Below are 17667 nucleotides of genomic sequence, written 5' to 3' on the forward strand. Positions count from 1 at the left end.
GGGCTGAAGCCCAGAGAGATGTAAGGGGCTGGCACAAGGTCACAGGGCTAGTTAGTGACAGAGCCACTGACTTAATCCTTCCGACCCTCTCCTCTGGTGAATGTCTGGAGAAACAGCGCCTGACTCAGACACCAGGTTGGTGTTTCTACCTCGCCGCTGAGTCCGAGCATGGGCTGGGGGTCCCCAGGAGTTCCTGATCAAACTACTCCGAAACCAAAGGTGAACTGGCTGGGCCTCATGTTCTTGAAGGGTCTGGTGGAGGTTTATTGGCCTTCGGGTGGACAGGCCCCCCAAACCTCCCTGTTGCTGTCAGGAGCAAGGAATCTGCAGATGGAGAGCTGGGGCTGTCAAACCCAACACCTCTGCCGGCCCCGTGGTCTTGATGTGAGTGTTTGTTTCCCTAGGTTTCACCGACCTTAACAGTTGAACTTCTCCTGAGTGCTATGCTGTCTTCAAAACATAAATTTATAAGAACCATAAGTGCTGGTATTTATTCACTTCCCCATCACGATGTAAATCTTCTGAACTGCCTTTTTTTAAAAGAAGGAGGAGGAAGAAAAGGGAACACAATCAGGATTTTGTTTGCAAAAATGCGATGGTTATGGCTCCGTGGTCAGAGCTGCTGGCACCACCGCTGATGACGGACAGGGCCGAAGACACCGGAGACGTCCTGGGCCTCTCCGACCAGGCCGACAGGTACCACGTTTATCTCGGCTCCAGTGAGCCTCTGCCTCGAAAGTGTCCAACACCTGAGTCCAAAGAAAGCTGAGGCGGTGGGGCCAGCCTGGAGACTGCAAAGCGAGGGATCTGCATTGGCCTTCTCCACTTGGCCAAACAGCCTGGCTCCAGGTGCGGCATCTGGTTTGGGGGCCTCTGTGGAGGTGTTGTGGAGAGGGTCACTGCCCTTGGTGGCTCCTGTCCTTACCTCCCTCCAACCACCATCCGTGCGGTGAACAGAAGGGGAGAGCCCTTTGCTGGGCGAGTCTGTGGTTGAGTGTCTAAGAGTGTGTGTGCTCCAGGAGGGGAAGGCTGGCACCGAGCACCCCTCCTGTCCCCTAAGGCTGAGCTGAGCTGCCTCCCGGAAGCTCTGGTTTAGAAGGGGAAGGCTGTCATATTAAAACAGACAGACGGCGCAGGTGGTCTCAGGCACACAGCCGTGTCTATCATGCATGGGGCAGCGGGACCCTACTGAGGGCATAAAAGCCCTTGAGGGGTGACAAACTGTGTTTGTTCTGCCGGCCCCAGTGCTGGTGACCATGTGGCTTGGAAGTCAATGGCCTCTGAGTCGAGGACCAATGCATGCAGGCCAGAGACCCTTTCTGAAAGGCTGGCTTTCCAGCGACTAGGGGCTTGGTCCTCCAGAACCACCTGAGGGCCTTCCCGTCTTTCTTCGCCCTGGAGAGTCTTGGAGAAGCCCGAGTCCTGCAGACACAGCCACGCTGGCGGTGCTGCACCCCCCCCCCATCCCCGCTTCTCCAGGGAGCCACCCCACCTCTCCCTCTCGGTGCTGGTGAAGGGACTGGAGATGTCTCTCTGACCATCTCCCCCACCTGGGACCGCAGGACAGCAGTGCAGACAGAGGGACGCGAGGGTAGGCTGTTCCAGCCCCAGGCTGCTTCCATTTTCCTTCCTGATGGAGCCTGTAGGGCATTTGGCTGCCCAGCCCCGCTAGGCCTGCGCGGGGGGGTCCTGTGGTTCTACCAGCTTTCTCGGTGCTGGCTCACTTCCCGCCACACAGGCCCAGGATTTAGAAAGATGCCAGCTTGGCCTTCACCAAAGAGTTAATAGGTCTCTTCCCCGAACCGTGTCGGATCAAGTTACTTTGGGGGTGCACACCCAGCTCCTGGGCCAGTGTTAACCCGTGTGTGTCTTGTGGGGAGCTGGGGCCCTCGTCCTAGGTGGGGCCCCGCAACGGCGCGAAGCTCGCCTATGCTTTCCTTGCACCACCTGGAGGAGCAGGCCACCGCCCAGCCCCAGGGGATGCCATCACCCCATCCGTTCTTTGACTGTTGAAGTGAATAGTTACCGCTGTGGGTAGAGGTATCGTTCAGAAAACATGTGGTCAGGATCTTACTGTGGCTGTAAACATGGGTCTTCCCAAAAGGCTTACTGATGTTTGAATGTGCAGACAGCGTGACGAAGGGTGTAGGGCCCTTCTGGTAACTTCTCTGCGGTGGGCACGTGTTCTGGGTGGGGGTGCTGGGCCGGGAGCGGAGTCTGAGCTTCCCCTAAGTCACAGCTGTGCTTCCGGTGGCTCCCAGGGGCCTGGCAGACGATCAGGCCCTCCGCGGCCCAGGAGCCAGGCCTCAGGGAGCTCAGTCCACCGCCTGGACTCCGCCCACCAAGGCCAGTGGCCTCTCTGCTGGCCTCGCTCCGGCTCCGGGGCCTTTCAGATTCCCTGGGAACGTGACACCTAAATCGAGTTCCCTGCTGCCAGCCAGCCGGCCAGGCTTCCGCCCACAGCGCTCCAGCGCTGCAGCTGTGTGCGGGAGAAAGTGCCGCAGCTTCTGTTCCTCCTCCCGCTGAGCGCCCCCTTCTGGGCGAGCTCCGTCACCGCCCTCCCAGTGGGCTCCTCCAGCCCCCTGTGAGCAGCTCGGCAACCTGGGGAGGTCACAGGATGGCCCTCAGCTGTTTCTCTCCTCTCGAAATCTTGAGGTTTTTATAGACGTCTGTCCAAACTTCCTTTTTTGCCACATTGTTAAGACAACTGAAAAATGTATTTCTCTCCAAGATGACAGTTTGACATCGGTGGGAGGGAAAAAAGATGGGCTAGGTAGTTTACGACGTGCCCATTTTCTGAGAAAGCTGCAGTGTGGGTAAAGGTTTATCTTGGGGTATCAGTTCCCAGCTGAGCCTCTGGTCATCTGGAGTAGCATGAGGGGGGAAAAAAGTGACATTTCTCAATCAGAACGTTTCCCTGTGGACACTGCCCCCGAGTCCCCACCCACCAGAGAGACTGCCCATTGGCCTACCTGCTCTTCCGAAATTGCTGGTATGTTCCTCCCCAGAGGCTCTCAAAACTCTGTAAAGCTGTCAGATTAGAGGCGATGGTAGATGTGATGAAAACCTCCGAGTTTTATTTTTCTCCCGCTTCTGAACGTGTATGTGTATCTGCCGAATGAAAATCGTGGTGTGTGCTTTGATGAGTGGATTTGCAGGCTCTCCCCGTGCACAGCCAGAGGGTGAAGGTCATCTGAAATGACTTTTTCTTCCCCTGTGTTGATCCCCAGACCAGTTGCTTTTTCCAGTTGCTCCCTGGGTGTCTGTACATAGCGTGTCTTTGTAGAGGAGCACTCGCCCGTGTTCCGACGTAACAGACGACAGCTTATGAGGACGACACTGTAAATAGAATACAAATCAAGCTGGATCTCTGTGGCCTAGGTTTTGTACATACAGAAACTGCATGGTATTTAAATTATTGTTTGTCTCTGATGATGTATGCAGTTTCTTTAAAAACAAACCAAAAAAAAAAGTAAAAAAAATCATTTCCTTGACTCGTGTGTGTTTTTATCAACTACCAGCAGGGACCACAGAAGATACTTAGTTTGGCTGGGGTGGGGGTGGGGAGGAGTAAGCCAGCTTATCAGCAAGCTAGCAGGTTATGAAGGTACAGGACAGCCTCACCCAGGTGCTGGTATTGGGGGAGGCAGGACTGCTGCACATAAATGAACTTTCTGGATAACTTCTGTATGCTAGGATTTTTTTTTTCCTTCCAAACATCTTTCAAAGAATATTTAAATGTATTGCCAGCTATCTGTCCTTTAGTAACCTGGGAATGATGAGGTGGAAATTAACCCAATGAGTGACATCACTCGGTCACCTCGGTAGCAGCAGGCATCACTGCCCCAGAGCAACAGCCCCAGACGACTTTGCTCTTGGAGGACTGACTTACGTCTGTCTCCTTTCTTGAGGAACTGGAGTATTTGTCCCATAAAGCAGAGACCTTCATTACTTAACCTTTCAGTCCTAACGTGTTTTTGCAGGTTTTAGGGGCAGGAGGAAGGGCTGCGGTGTCCGCTGGCTGCATTCTAGGTGGTGGGATTGCTGAGGAACATACTGTTGGACTGGGAACCTGGGAGGGTGGCTCTGGGAAAGAGGACCTGAGTCAGTGCTGTTCCCCTGGGCCACTGCCAGGAATCATCCGGGCATCTTTTCAGAGCGCAGGTGCTGACTCTGCGGTCTGGGCGGGCCTGCAACTCTGCACTTCCAGCTAGCTCCCGGGGGATGTCGATCCCCGTGGGCATCTTCTGAGCAGGGCTTGAGAGAACCATGGAAAGGGAGCTGCCTTCCCCTTTGCCCGGGAATCTCTGGCCCCTGAAGATCGGGGTGACCACGCACACTGCTTGTCTTTGCCTAGCAGCAGCGGGAAGGCCCCCCTGCAGGTCAGCGGAACCGCATCAGAGTCGCGCGAGCTCTCACCTGTGCGGGAAGAGGGATGCCCGAGCCGGCGCGGCCACTTAGGAGCGTGCGCGGTGCACAGAAAGGACTTCGGGTTTCAAGGTTAGGGCTTCTTTGCCGTTCTGCCCTCTCTTCACTCCAGAATTCTGACCTTAACAAGTCAGAACTTGATTGCACTTACCTAGGGGAGTGGAAGGACAAGAAAGAAAAGCTTTGGTAGTGCCACCGACAGGCTCCAGCTTGAAAGATGGAAGGAAACTAGCTGTCATCCTAAGATAAAGCCCTTTCTGAAGTAAAGAAGGTCATGGCTCCGCATTCTCAAGAGGTAGAGGACCTGGTGTGTCCACTCTTGGGTCATCCTATCACAGAAGTGGTGGCCCTGCTGTGACGTCAAACTTGACAGTTTTGGCCAAGTCCATTTCTCTGGGCCTCAATGTTCTCATATGGAAAGTGGGGGCATTGAATTAGGTGTCCTGTAACATCCTTTAGGACATCAGCTTTCTAAGATTTGGGTTTATTTGAATTTTTAAAACACTAAACTTAGTGCTTAGGAAAGAGTAAGCTTTGGGGAAGTCTCTTAGAGAACAGTTTGGCGTCCTCTCCTTCAGACCACCCACAAGTCTGATGCACCACGCCTGCCACCCTTCTCTGCCACAGGTCAGCCTCCTGGAGGGCGGCTTGGCACTGGGACCTGCGGTCTCCCACATGTCTTCATGGGGGCTCGGCCTAAAGCTGCTATCATCCAGATAATGCCATCCTGCACCCCGCCACCCACTTCCTCTGGGCACAGCACCCTGGAGGGGCTTGTGGGCTTGAATGGTGATGCTTAAGACCCAGCCTGTTGTCCCCTACAGCACTCCAAGTTCAAGGGCACTTCAGTGATGTGGTTACTTACCCCCGATCATTAATCCAAAGGACAGGTCTGACGCTGGAGATGCTCCCTGGCTGGCTCCACAGGTCCCGAGTGCTGTTCTGGACTCAGATGACTCCTTATCTACAGCTGTCATTCAGGTCCGCCCTGAGCTCCTGACCCACTTGTCCAAATGTCACAAAGCAGCCACGTGGGTCAGACTGGCTCCCTGGGGTCAAATTCTGTCTCTTCTACCCCTTACTAGCTGTGCAGCTTTAGACAAGTTACTTAATCTCACTGTGCCTCAGTTTCGTCGTCTGTAAATGGGAATAATGGCACCTGTTTTATAGGCCTGATTGGATTAAGTAAAATGTGCAAAGTGCTTATTATTAGCACAGTTAGGCCTTGCTCAGTGTCAGCTCTTGAGACTTGGCCAAGACGGTGGGGTAAGAGGACCCTGAGCCCATCTCCTCCCATGGACGCACCAAAATCACAACTATTTACAGAGCAACTATTGATGAGAAAGCCTGGAATCTAGAAGAGATCTTATATAACTAAAGATACAAAGAACGAACCACAAGACAGGTAGGAGGGGTGGAGTCATGGTACAGTCAAGACCCACACGTGGAAAGATAATGACAATTGCAGAGGTTCTCCCCAGGGAGCAAGGGGCCCAAGCCCTGCATCAGGCTCCGCATCCTGGGGGCCTTGCACTGGGAAGGCAAGGCCCCAGAGTATCTGGCTTCGGAGACCAGCAGTGCTTGCTTTCGGGAGAGCCAGAGGGCTGTAAGAAATAGACTCCACTCTTAAAGGGCGCACACAAAGTCTCCCACACTCCAGGACCCAGGGCGGAAGCAGTCATGTGGAAGGAGCCTGGGTTAGACCCACCTGCTGATCTTGCAGAGCCTCCCAGAGAGGCAGGAGGCGACTGGAGCTCACAATGAGGACACAGACACTTCGGCAGCCATTTAGGAGAGTTCACACAGCCCACCCACCAGCAGGCCTGCTGCCTTCAGACCCCTGAGCTCACAGCTGCCCAGGGACATGGCCCTGCCCTGCAGAGGGCCAAGACCTGGCCCCATATACCAGTGTGCCAGCGCTAGCCTGGGAACCCTGAGCCTGGGCCCTGCCCACAGTGGGCCAACACCAGCTCAGACTTGACATTCGGAACATTAAACCAGATGGACTTAACAGATATACACAAAACATTCCATCCAAAAGCAGCAAAATACACATTCTTTTCAAATGCACATGGAACATTTTCCAGGACAGATGACATAGTAGGCCATAAAATAAATCTCAGTAAATTTAAGAAAACTGAAATTCGTTATCAAGCATCTTTTTCAACCACAATGTTATAAGATTAGAAAGTAACTACAAGAAAAAAACTGCAAAAAAGCAAACACATGGAGGCTAAACAACATGCTACTGAACAGACAATGGATCACTGGGGGAAAAAAAGAAGCAATCAAAAACTACCTAGAGACAAATCCAAATGGAAAAACACAGCAATCCAAAATCTGTGGGATGCAGCAAAGGCTGTTCTGAGAGAGAAGTTTATAGTGATTCAAGTCTACTTCAGGAAACAAGAAAATCGCAAACAAGCTAACCTTACACATAAAGGAACTAGAAAAAGAACAAACAAAAGGAACTAAAAAGAACAAAAGTTAGTAGAAGGAAAGAAATCATAGAGATCAAACAAAAATAAATAGATACTAAGAAAAAAAAAGATCAATGAAACTAAGAGCTGGTTCTCTGAAAAGATAACATTGATAAACCTTTAGCCAAACTCATCAAAAAAAAAAAAAAAAAAGTGGGCCCAAATCAACACAGTAAGAAATGACAAAGGAGGAGTTACAACCTATACAACAGAAATACAAATGATAAGAGATTACTATGAACAACTATATACTGATAAAATGAACAACCTAAAAAAAAATGGACAAATTCCTAGAAATGTACACTGCCGAGACTGAACCAGAAAGAAATAGAAAATATAAACAGACCAATTACCAGAAATGAAATTGAATTAGTAATTAAACTCCCAAAAAACAAAAGTCCAGGACCAGATGCTTTCACAGACATTTAGAGAAGACTTAACACCTATCCTCAAATTACTCCAAAAAACTGCAGAGGAAGGAATGCTTCCAAACTCATTCTATGAGGCCAGCATTGCCTGATACCAAAACCAAACAAAGATATCATATGGAAAAGAAAATTACAGGCCAATATCACTGATGAACAAAGATAAAGAAAATCCTCAACAGGATATTAGCAAATCAAATTCAACAATGCATTAAAAGGATCACACATCATGATCAAGTGGGATTTATCCCAGGGATGCAAGGATAGTTCAACATCTGAAAATCAAATTAATGAACTGACTAAAAGTCATATGATCATCTCAATAGATGCAGAAAATTCAACATTCATTTATGATAAAAACTATCAAAGTGGGTACAGAGGGAACATATCTCAACATAATAAAGGCCATATATAACAAGCCCACAGCTAAAATCAGTAGTGAAAAGCTGAAACCATTTCCTCTAAGATCAGGAATAAGGCAAGGATGCCCACTTTTGCTAATTTATTCAACATAGTAGAAGTCCTAGCCAAAGCAATCAAAAAGAAATAAAAGGAATCCAAATTGGAAAGGAAGAAGTAAAACTGTCACTGTTTGCAGATGACATGATACTATACACAGAAAATCCCCAAAAATGCCACCAAAAAACTACTAAAGCTGAATGAATTCAGTAAAGTTGCAGGATACAAAGTTAATATACAGAAGTCTGTTGAATATCTATACTCTAACAACAACTATCAGAGAATTTAATAAAACTATCCCACTTACTATTGCATCGAGAAGAATAAAATACCTCAGAGTAAACCTACCTATGGAGGTAAAAGACCTGTACTTAGAAAGCTATCAGACACTGATGAAAGAAACTGAAGACGGTATAAACAGATGGAAAGATATTCTATGTTCACGGATTGGAAGAATATTGTTTAAATAACCCTAGTACCCAAGGTGAGCTACAGATTGAATGAAATCCCTATCAAAACACCAAAGACGTTTTTCACAGAACCAGAACAAATAATTCTAAAATTTGAATGGAAACATGAAAGATCCTGAATAGCCAAAGAAATCTAGAGAAAGAAGAATAGTGTTGAAGGTATCACATTCCCTAACTTCAGGATATACTGCAGAGCTACAGTAATCAAAACAGTATGGTATGGGTATAAAAATAGAATAGAGATCCCAGAAATAAGCCCACACACTTATGATCAATTAATCTATGACAAAGGATGCAAGAATATACAATGGGGAAAAGACAGTTTCTTCAGTAAGTGGTGCCGGGAAAGCTGGACAGCTACAAGTAAAAGAATGAAATGAGAACATTTTTCTCACATGATATACAAAAATAAATTTAAGTTTTTGATCTGTTTTGAGTTTAGGACCAGAAACCATAAAATTCCTTGAAGAAAACATAGGCAGAACACTCTGACATAAATTGTGGCAGTATTTTTTTTAGATCTGTCTCCTAAGGCAAAGCAAACAAAAGCAAAAATAAATAAATGGGACCTAATTAAACTTAAAATCGTTTGCACAGCATAGGAAACCATCAACAACAACAACAAAAGGCAACCTAAAGAATGGGAGAAAATATTTGCAAACGATATGACCGATAAGGGGTTAATATCCAAAATACATAAACAGCATGGGGAGGGAGCGCCAGAGGGGGGTAAAAAATATATATATATATAAAATATATGTGTGTATATATAAACAGCTCATACAACCCAGTATCAATAAAACAACCAACCTGATTAAAAAATGGGCAGAAAGTCTGAATAGATAATTTTCCAAAGAAGACATACAGATGGCCAATGGGCACATGAAAGGATGTGCAACACTGCTAATCCGCAGAGAAATGCAAATCAAAGCCACAATGAGATACCACCTCACACCTGCCAGTATGGCTATCATCAAAAAGACCCCATATCACAAGTACTGGCAAGTATGCGGAGGAAAGGGAACCCTAGTTCCTGGGGGGAAGGTAGACTGGGGCAGCCACTGTGGAGAACAGCACGGAGGTTCTTCAGAAAACTAAAAATAGAACTACCGTATGATCCATCAGTTCCACTCCTGGGTACGTATATGAGGAAAATGAAAACACTAGTTTGAAAAGATACACACAACCCCATGTTCACAGCAGTATTTATAATTAACTAAAGACATGGAAGCAACCAAAGTGTCCATCAATAGATGAATGGATAAAGATAATATGGTACATATACAAACAATGGAATACTACAGCTATAAAAAAAGGAAGTTTGCCATTTGCAACATGGATGGACCTGGAGTGTATTATTAAGTCACAGAAAGAAATACCGTATGTTATCACTTATATGTAGAATATAAAAAAAGAAGAAGAATGACTATAACAAAACAGAAACAGACTCACAGATTCAGAGAACAAAGTAGTAGCTACCAGTGGGGAGAGAGAAGGCAGGCGGGGCAAGACAGCGGCAGGGGAAGAAGAGGCACCAAAAGTAAATTACCTTCAAAAACTTCCGTCTCTTGACTATGAAAAGAAAGCAGTCTTTCAACTTTAAATTTCAAGTTTTGCTGTCTTATATTTAGCAACTATGGTTTATGACTTCCTTACAAAATAATGTAAAATTTGCAACACTAAACAAACCTACCAAGAAACAATTATCCGTAGTTCCCCAGTGGATTTTCATACCTGAGTTGTCTACCAATTTTTATCATTTGTATTTTTCACAAAATGTTAATTCCAATGTGCTTACACTTATATTCCGCTTTTTCAATTAGCTTTATTATGTGAAGTTTCTTAGTCTTCAAACTTTTTCATCTTATGGTTATATAGTATTCCAATAAGTTGATATTCTATTAAAAATTTTAAAAATAGATGTTAGCACGCTTGGCACACGCGTCTCTCAATGAAAAACAAGACCAAGTGTGGAAGGGAGGGAGAAAAGTTTGGTCTGTCTCTTAGTTACCCACCCGGAGTGGGATGGTCATCACAACACTTTGTTCAGTGGGGGTCTCAAGGGTCCGTGAGAGGCTACATCCTTACAAGACCTACGCGTTCAGAGTCCCCCCCAGAAGAGGATAAGCCCATCTCTCCAGCCACACAGGTAAGACTACTGTGCGCACCGGGTGAGCCTATGATCTCAAAGTCCCCCCACCACAGAATCAGGTCAGGGCCTTGGCCCCTGCACCCCAGTGGGCTGGCCTGGTTCACACTATGCGCCGCTTTGATGGGGGTGCGGTGGGGACACTGTTCCGAGCCAGCGTTAAAACGCTGTCACCCCACCAGCGCCAGCCTCACCCCACCGCTTGACACCCATCCAACCACGGCACGAGAAAAGCCCCTTGCTGCAGTTTGACTACCTTGCATGCTCATTTCTCTCTCGCTCAGTCACAACAGCCCCAGAGCAGGCAGGACACACTCCTACGCTGTCCCTTCTTCCTAGGAAGTCCCGTGACACCACACTCCCTTCTAAGCCAACAGAAGCTGCTTCTGAGGAAGGGGCTTGGGGCTGGGGGTGGAGGAGGAGGGCACTGCACACCCTCCTGTCCTGGTTGCCTCTTATCCCCACACGCACAGATCCCTGTCCCATTAAAACATTTACTTACAATTATCTTTCAAGGGAGGAGGGGATTGGAAGTATATATGGCGCTCGCTGGTGGCCTGTCACCCTGAACAAGGAAACTCACCCATGTGTATCACGTCTACCCAGACTGACCTTGTTTCACTCATATCAACGTAAAAAAATCTAGAAACAGGCCACAATAAGGAAATGCAGGCATTTTTAGACCATCTAGCAGCTGGTCAGAAAAATGGGGCCCCGCAGGGCCAAGCAGTGAGATGTTCCCAGTGAGCGGTCTTATTTCAGCCTCTGACCTCCAGGCTGGGGGGTAAGATGCTTCTTGATAGTTGCAGTTCATTGTAAGGACATGGTTTTTGCCCTTCGGGAACCAGCTGGCACCGCCTGAGTGGAGACAGCGCAGGTGCCAAACATAAGGAATTGGGGTGGGGAAGAGAGCAAGACAGAGTGATGGCTTCCCGTTGGGAAGGTAGTTGAGAGAAATTTGAAGCAAAAAGGGGCTCTGATTTGGACCAAAGAGGTGTGGGCGGTTCTGCTGTGGTGGAAAACATCTTACTGCAGGTCCCAGCCAGCAGGAGAGAAGGCACAGGAACTGCTGTTTACTGTGGACACCACCTGGCTGCTCGGAGCCAGTAGACAGGTGCAGGCCTTCGGGTTTCAGCAGCAAAGCCATAGGGGGAAGTGGAGACACTGTCGGGCCACTTCCAGGCCTCGGCTTCAAGCTCACGAGCTGGAGGCTCAAGGCCCAGCTGAGAACTACTTGTGCTGCCCCCCTACCTCTGAACAAAAGCGGACTCACATCAATGCTGACAGGGCATTGCGTCCCACCCCTCTTGGTTACAGCAGAGGCGCGGTGCTTGGCTGCCCTCAGTGCGCCAGGGGAGGCACTGACACAGGCATCAGTGCCCGTCCCCGAGCTCCACCCCCGTACATCCCCTTGCTGCTCCCAACAGCATTGGTCACTGCGGCTGCTTGGTCTTTGCATCCTCCCCGTCATACTGAGACCCCGCCACCCCAACACCAGCACATCCTCCCCATCATCCTGAGGACCGCCCCCCCAGCCACCCCAACACCAGGGAGTGAGTTCCGCACTTCGCACCTTGCTAGACACATATCATCCATTGTCCCCATTTTACAGGGTGGGGACTGAGGTTTAAAAGGACCAGGCTCACACTGCCAGGAAAGAGCAAAGCTGAGCTGAGCACCCCAGGCTTCTGACCTCAGTCCAGCTCCACACGACCAGGGAATCCTGCAAAGCGTGCTCAGCAGGATGACAGTTTTAGACACAGGTTAAAACCCACGTCTGCCCTGCTAAACTGCATCTGCTCGGGTGGGGTCAGTTAGCACTGGGTTCAGCAGCCTTCAGATAATAGGAAATCTGCCAAACAGTGGCTGACACAGAAAGCACCAATGGCATTTTAAGCCTCAGAGGATGGATGGGGCAGTGTTTTAGGATGAGGGAAAAGCTTGGTGAAGTGAAGGATGCTCTAGATAGACAGAAGCCAGGAAGCCTCGGTTCCAAAGGCTGCTTGGCTACCAACAGTGACCTCGTATAACCCCCCTGTCCACCCAGAATCTGGCTCTTCTTATCTGTGTACTGGGGAGGGGAGTGTCGATCAGGTGATCGGCAAGCTTTCCTCCAGCTGACATTCCTCAAGTCTACGAGTGCCTCCCCTGTGATCTTGAAGTCAGTCAGCCTTAGCAGCTGCTGACCTCGACTTTCTCCAGGTTCGCCCAACTGCCGCCAGGCCTGGCTGGAGCCCAACTCAGTCTGGAGACCCAGCTGTTGGACACCCCAGGGAGAACCATACATCCTCCCAGCAATCAGAAGCCAATAAATACAGCTGCTGCCAGCCACTCAACCCCTTCCTCCCCACCTGCGTCCCCCTCAGCCTTCTCACTGGACTCAGGTGCAGGGGAAGGAGCAGGGCAAAGCCAACTTGCCGTAAACTCCCAGAATTAGGCTCGGTATGAAATGTTCACGAGGAAGCGCCTGGCCGTGTGAGGTGCTGGCTGCAAAGCTGCCGCGGGGGGTTCCCACGCTGCCTGCCCACCTGGACTTAGTTCACAGTGGAAGGGGCCTGTTGCCCCTCCTGGCACCTTTGCAGGGCACACAGCCACTCAACAAATTTGCCAAACAGAGTGGGAGCTTTTGAGGGTCTCCCAGTCCACAGAAGACCCTGGACAGTGTCCCTCGCTCACCACCCTACACTGCCGTGGACACACGGGAGGCTCCTGCTGGCCACGTGTCTGGTACGGCCCCTCCACCTCCACGGCCATGGATGACTGACCACGGGCCCTTTCCCAGGGATTTAGGAAGCGGGGCCAGGAGACTGTCTCCAGAGGCTGGACCTGTACCACGTGAGCTCAGGCTCGCAAGGCAGAGGCACCTTCCACCAGAGCAACCCGGGCTGCAGAGAGCGAGCGCTCAGAAATTCGCAGAGCACGTCAAAGATCGGGGGGCCAGAGTCTCACAGCCCCATCCCAGATTCTAGCCCTGCATCCGCTGGGTTCTGAGCCTCACCCCCGTGTCCGGTAATCAAGTCTCCTTTAAGGGCTAGCTCCAGAATGGCTCTATTTCTTGTCCCGAGAGGAGTCTTAACACCGAGCCAGGCATTCATGTATTCAACTAATACTCATGGAAAGCTCAGGCAGGCTAAGATGTGCTTGTCACCAAGGGAAAGGAAAAGAATAAGACACGATCTGTACCCTCAAGGGACTCACAGACTACTGTCGCCCCAAAACAGATCATTGTAAACCAATGTATTAAACATGGTGAAAAGGACAAGGTATCATGGAAGGAAACAAGCCTGGGGCAGAAGCCAAGGGTCAGAGAGCTGGGAGGGCTTCCTGGAGGAGGGGATACTTGAGCCCAATCAGAGACAGTCCCCGCAGTGGGGAGAGGGTATTCCCGACCAAGATGACAGCACACCCAAAGATGGGCGGGGGATAGCATGGTTTCAGGGAGAAAACACGCATGAGGAACTGTACTAGGTAAAGGCGAAGAGTGTGAAAGGGAACAAGACACAACCTGGCCTCAAGAAGCTTGCATTTTAGAGGGAAACCACGTGGACTCTAATAAAAGGTCAAGACTACCAAACCAAAGACTCTAAACATGAAATGCTGCGGAAGCTCAGAGGCGGCAGAAGGCACTTAAGCTTGGAAGTTGTCCCAGGGAAGCTTCGAGCTGAGTTAGGCCTTGAAGCACAGGGCAGAGTCAAACAGAGGCAGCGGCCGGCCCCGCCCTGCATGCCACGCTATGAAAACATTCAGCGTTCCTCAGAGCTCCGTGCTGCGTCAAGTGCTTTCACGCTAGATCCATCCGATGCTCCCAAGCAAGTTGAGGAGTAAGGAAAGTACTAGAACTGTCTGGTGACGGGGAAACAGATGCAGACTGGGTGGTCTCCTTGGGTCACAGAACTAAGTTGGGGGGAGGGTACAGGCCCAGACCCTTCCCAGCAACACCCACCCCTCCCCTCACCCCAGGTGCTCTCTGTCACCTCCTCCATTGCAGAGTAATTCTAACTTTCCTCTGGAGCTTCTGGTCACCTCCACCCTCGTGTGGCAGCTCAGGAGTGAGATGTGCTCTTAAAAACAGGAAACAAAATACAAACTTGTGTAATATTTGTCTTCCTTGGATGGTGACAAGCTCCAAAGGGCTTAAGACATGCCTTACTCAGCAATTCAGCTCAGTACCTGGGCCATAATGGGAGTGTGCTCACATGTCATTTTATGATTGAGGATGAATAAAAAAAGAAATGAACCACGCAGAATGGAAGGGGGAGATGGGAGGTGAGGACGCAGCCTTTGGACATAAAGAGAATCGTCCGAAGCTCTCCACCTTGCTGCCTCCCCCACAAGCCTTCATGGCGTTACGTCCACAGGGCTGGGGGTCGGGGGAAAGAGAGGCTAACATCACCAAGCACCAGGCTGCTGCTCATTAACGCTCCAGGGAGAGGAGGGTGACGGGAGAAGGCCAAGAAGAGACCGGACAGGAGGATCAGAGGACGGCGTGAGCTCCGGCGGGCCCCAGCACGTGTAAGGAAATGTCGAAATATTCCCTATGTTTTAGGTGTGATTTTGAGATAGTCTGTTTGGAGTTTTGCTCAGTCAGGACAAGCTTCTTGAAAGATTTTCTTCATGTCCTCTGATCACACCCTCTGACTCCCTAGGTGGTGGCCCTACAGTAAAAGCGGCCCCTAGGAGTAAGTTAAGGGGCTGTCACCTCACCTAGCAATGAACTATCCACTTGTTAACCTCCAGAAGGCCAGGCTGGGAGACCAAAAAGGAGAGGGAGGGACTGGTCAGGAAAGCAGGGAGATGACAGCGCTGTGCCCGCCAGCCTGGCAGTCTTCCAGAAAGTTCCTCCTCCCTCTGTTCTCACGGCCCCTCCCGCACCAGCCCCACCCTCCACCTCGGGCTGACTCGGAGGAGCAGCAGCTGACAGGGAGCCACGGCTGCGCCTAGAGCCACAAGCGGTTTCACTTGGCACCGATTCTCAAGGAGAATCAGCTCTTTGTCCCCCTGCCAGAGGGATCGCCACAGATTCCTGCTACAGAATTCCCACTGTCCACTGTCAAGGCAGAGAACGGCGGCCTCTGGCCCTTCCCAGCCCAGAACCCGCATCTCAAGACAAAAGCTGCTGGCCCTCCGGGACCCCTGGAGCCAGACGCCCCGCCAGCCGTCCACACCACACAGAACCCCACAAAGGCTGCCTGTGGCTCAAGAACATGGCACCCTACTCCTGCTGGAGACCCCACGGTGCCGGCAGAGGACGCCCCCCGGCAAGGACCCATCCCGGCCCTAGTCCTGGGCTCACACACTGTTTCTACCCTCCTCATCCCCACAACTTCCTTCCATATTCTATACTTTCAGGGAGAAAAAAATAACCCCACAGTGAGGCGCTGATGACCACATGACAGGGGGCCGGTCGGAGCCAAGGGGAGGCCTGTTCAGCGACTCAAGACAAGGCAGATGTCACACCCATAGCAGAAGGTGAGGCCTTCAGAGCTATTTCTACACAGCACGTGATTGGAGGGTTGCCCCTGATTTTCAGGCAAACTGTTAACAACAACAACAAAAAAAGCACTTTACTCTAATGACCCCTGACCTCACTTCCCGAAGCGGCCTCAGACACAGACACAAGCCTGTACACACAAAATCTGTCCATCTGATTTGTCGTCAGGCAAAAGCCACACACACTGACCCCAAGCTTCCCCAGCCCTCCGAGCCTCCTCGCAGAGCAGATGTGGCACTTCTCCCATCCGTGTTTAAGACGACACTGCAGAAGGGAAGAACTAGAAACTAAGTTTAATTGTGTTACATCCTGGCTTTCCCAGGCAGAGGGAGAACCCTGCTTACTGGCCACGATAGTTTTGGCCGCAGCCAAAACCCTGATGTCTGCAGGATCTGGAAGGAATGTTTTGATTTATAAGGGAATTTAGGGAATTTTCATCAGGAGCTCTGCCCCTCATAGGAGGCAGTAGGCAGGAACATTTTCAAAGTACTTCACTCTCAGTGAAAGGAAATTCTGATGTTAAGATGAAATTGGTTTTTCACCTGGTGTATTAGTGTGTCCTCACGGTGGGCCTTAAATTCTGCCGAGACAGAGCTGTTCAGTTTTCTAATAAGGAAAATTCTTGATAATCAGATTCAAAAAAAAAAAAAAAAAATCCAAAGCCCACAGTCTACAGCAGGAAAGGTTTTTACCAGACAGGAACTGACTGAATACACTTGCAGAATACTTACTTTCTGATCCCTCAGCGGTACCGCAGTCCTTCTCCCTTCTGGCTCATGTGGACCCTGGCCAGAACCATCAGAGAGAAACTCCAGCCCCTTAAGCTCCGTCCTCCCCAGGAGTCCCAAGCGCACCCCACCAGCCGCACCCCCTGCCCCCCTGCCGTCTTCCCCCAGCGCAGAGGTGGGGGGGGTGGGCAGGAGCAGTCACCTCGAACCAGCCTCTCGCTGAGACATCGTTTGCTCATTCTTTTCTTTTTCTGGAGTTGGGATTTACTAACATCTTTTGACTTGATAATCTACTTTAATAAAAAGTTGTAGAAGTTTTTATGGTTTGTAATGGTATGCAGCTTGTAAATTAAACAGAAGGAAACTGATCTGTTTTATGCCTTCTCTGTGAATTTCACACGTCCCCCAAGTCCACTGGACTGTGGACAACTGGAGCAGGAATTCCTTTCTCTCGTGCTTTATCTCACATCCCCAACTGGATTCAAAGTTCCACAGGGGCAGAGGGACTGAATACATGTTTTAAGTATTAACTGTAAGCAGAGTTCGCTTTAACAAATTTTCTTCTGAGTATATTTTTGTTTTTAAAAAAATCAAATACTCTTGGATGTCACTGTACAGCCATGCTGGCTGGTTTCAACAACTCAGCACGCTCTGCACTCCCTCAGCAGCCAGCTACACCTTAGGCAGGGACCCAGAATCCCAGCTCCAGGATTTCATCGTCTTCCTTCTCTTTTCAGGGTGGGGTGGGGTGGGGTGAAGAATCCAACTCACCACTCAGGCTCCCGCAGATCTGACAACTGAATCCGTCTCAAACGCAGGGCCCCGTGTCACTCGCCTGCCTCAAAGCCTGCAACTGTCCCATCGACATTTACCCTTAGTGACACAACGTGGCCCAGGGGGTCATTAGTGTTTACCTGAACCTGCCGGTTCTCCCATTCCTATTCCGGGCGGCAGAGCATTCCCTAATGTCCACCCAACATTTAATGACCCATCAGGAAAAAGCCTGAGTCCAGCAAAATATCAACAAGTCCTTTCTC

The 17667-nt window shown here is 49.8% G+C and overlaps 1 protein-coding gene and 1 long non-coding RNA gene across 8 annotated transcripts in view; one reads left to right on the forward strand and one right to left on the reverse strand.

Moving 5' to 3' along the window:
- PHACTR1 (phosphatase and actin regulator 1) overlaps positions 1-3494 on the forward strand; it is a 440363-nt gene extending 436869 nt beyond the window's left edge. For all 6 annotated transcript variants that reach the window (XM_010945711.3, XM_045509595.2, XM_074348117.1 and 3 more), the window contains one exon: positions 405-3494. In XM_010945711.3, coding sequence (XP_010944013.1) covers positions 405-420 — 16 coding nt within the window. In that variant the 3' untranslated portion in view covers positions 421-3494. The remainder of the gene's footprint in view (positions 1-404) is intronic.
- LOC141574200 (uncharacterized) lies at positions 514-17374 on the reverse strand. 2 transcript variants are annotated; one of them, XR_012500965.1, is made up of 5 exons: positions 16634-17374; positions 5294-5565; positions 4420-4579; positions 2973-3339; positions 514-2864 (listed from the first exon to the last, which is right to left on the reverse strand). It is a non-coding gene; the product is annotated as an uncharacterized LOC141574200 (long non-coding RNA). The 2 variants fall into 2 exon arrangements; XR_012500964.1 differs by having other exon boundaries at positions 5294-17366.
- Between the last annotated feature and the right edge of the window lie 293 nt (positions 17375-17667).

The sequence above is a fragment of the Camelus bactrianus genome, chromosome 20, assembly GCF_048773025.1.
Source record: "Camelus bactrianus isolate YW-2024 breed Bactrian camel chromosome 20, ASM4877302v1, whole genome shotgun sequence".
Taxonomy (NCBI): domain Eukaryota; kingdom Metazoa; phylum Chordata; class Mammalia; order Artiodactyla; family Camelidae; genus Camelus; species Camelus bactrianus.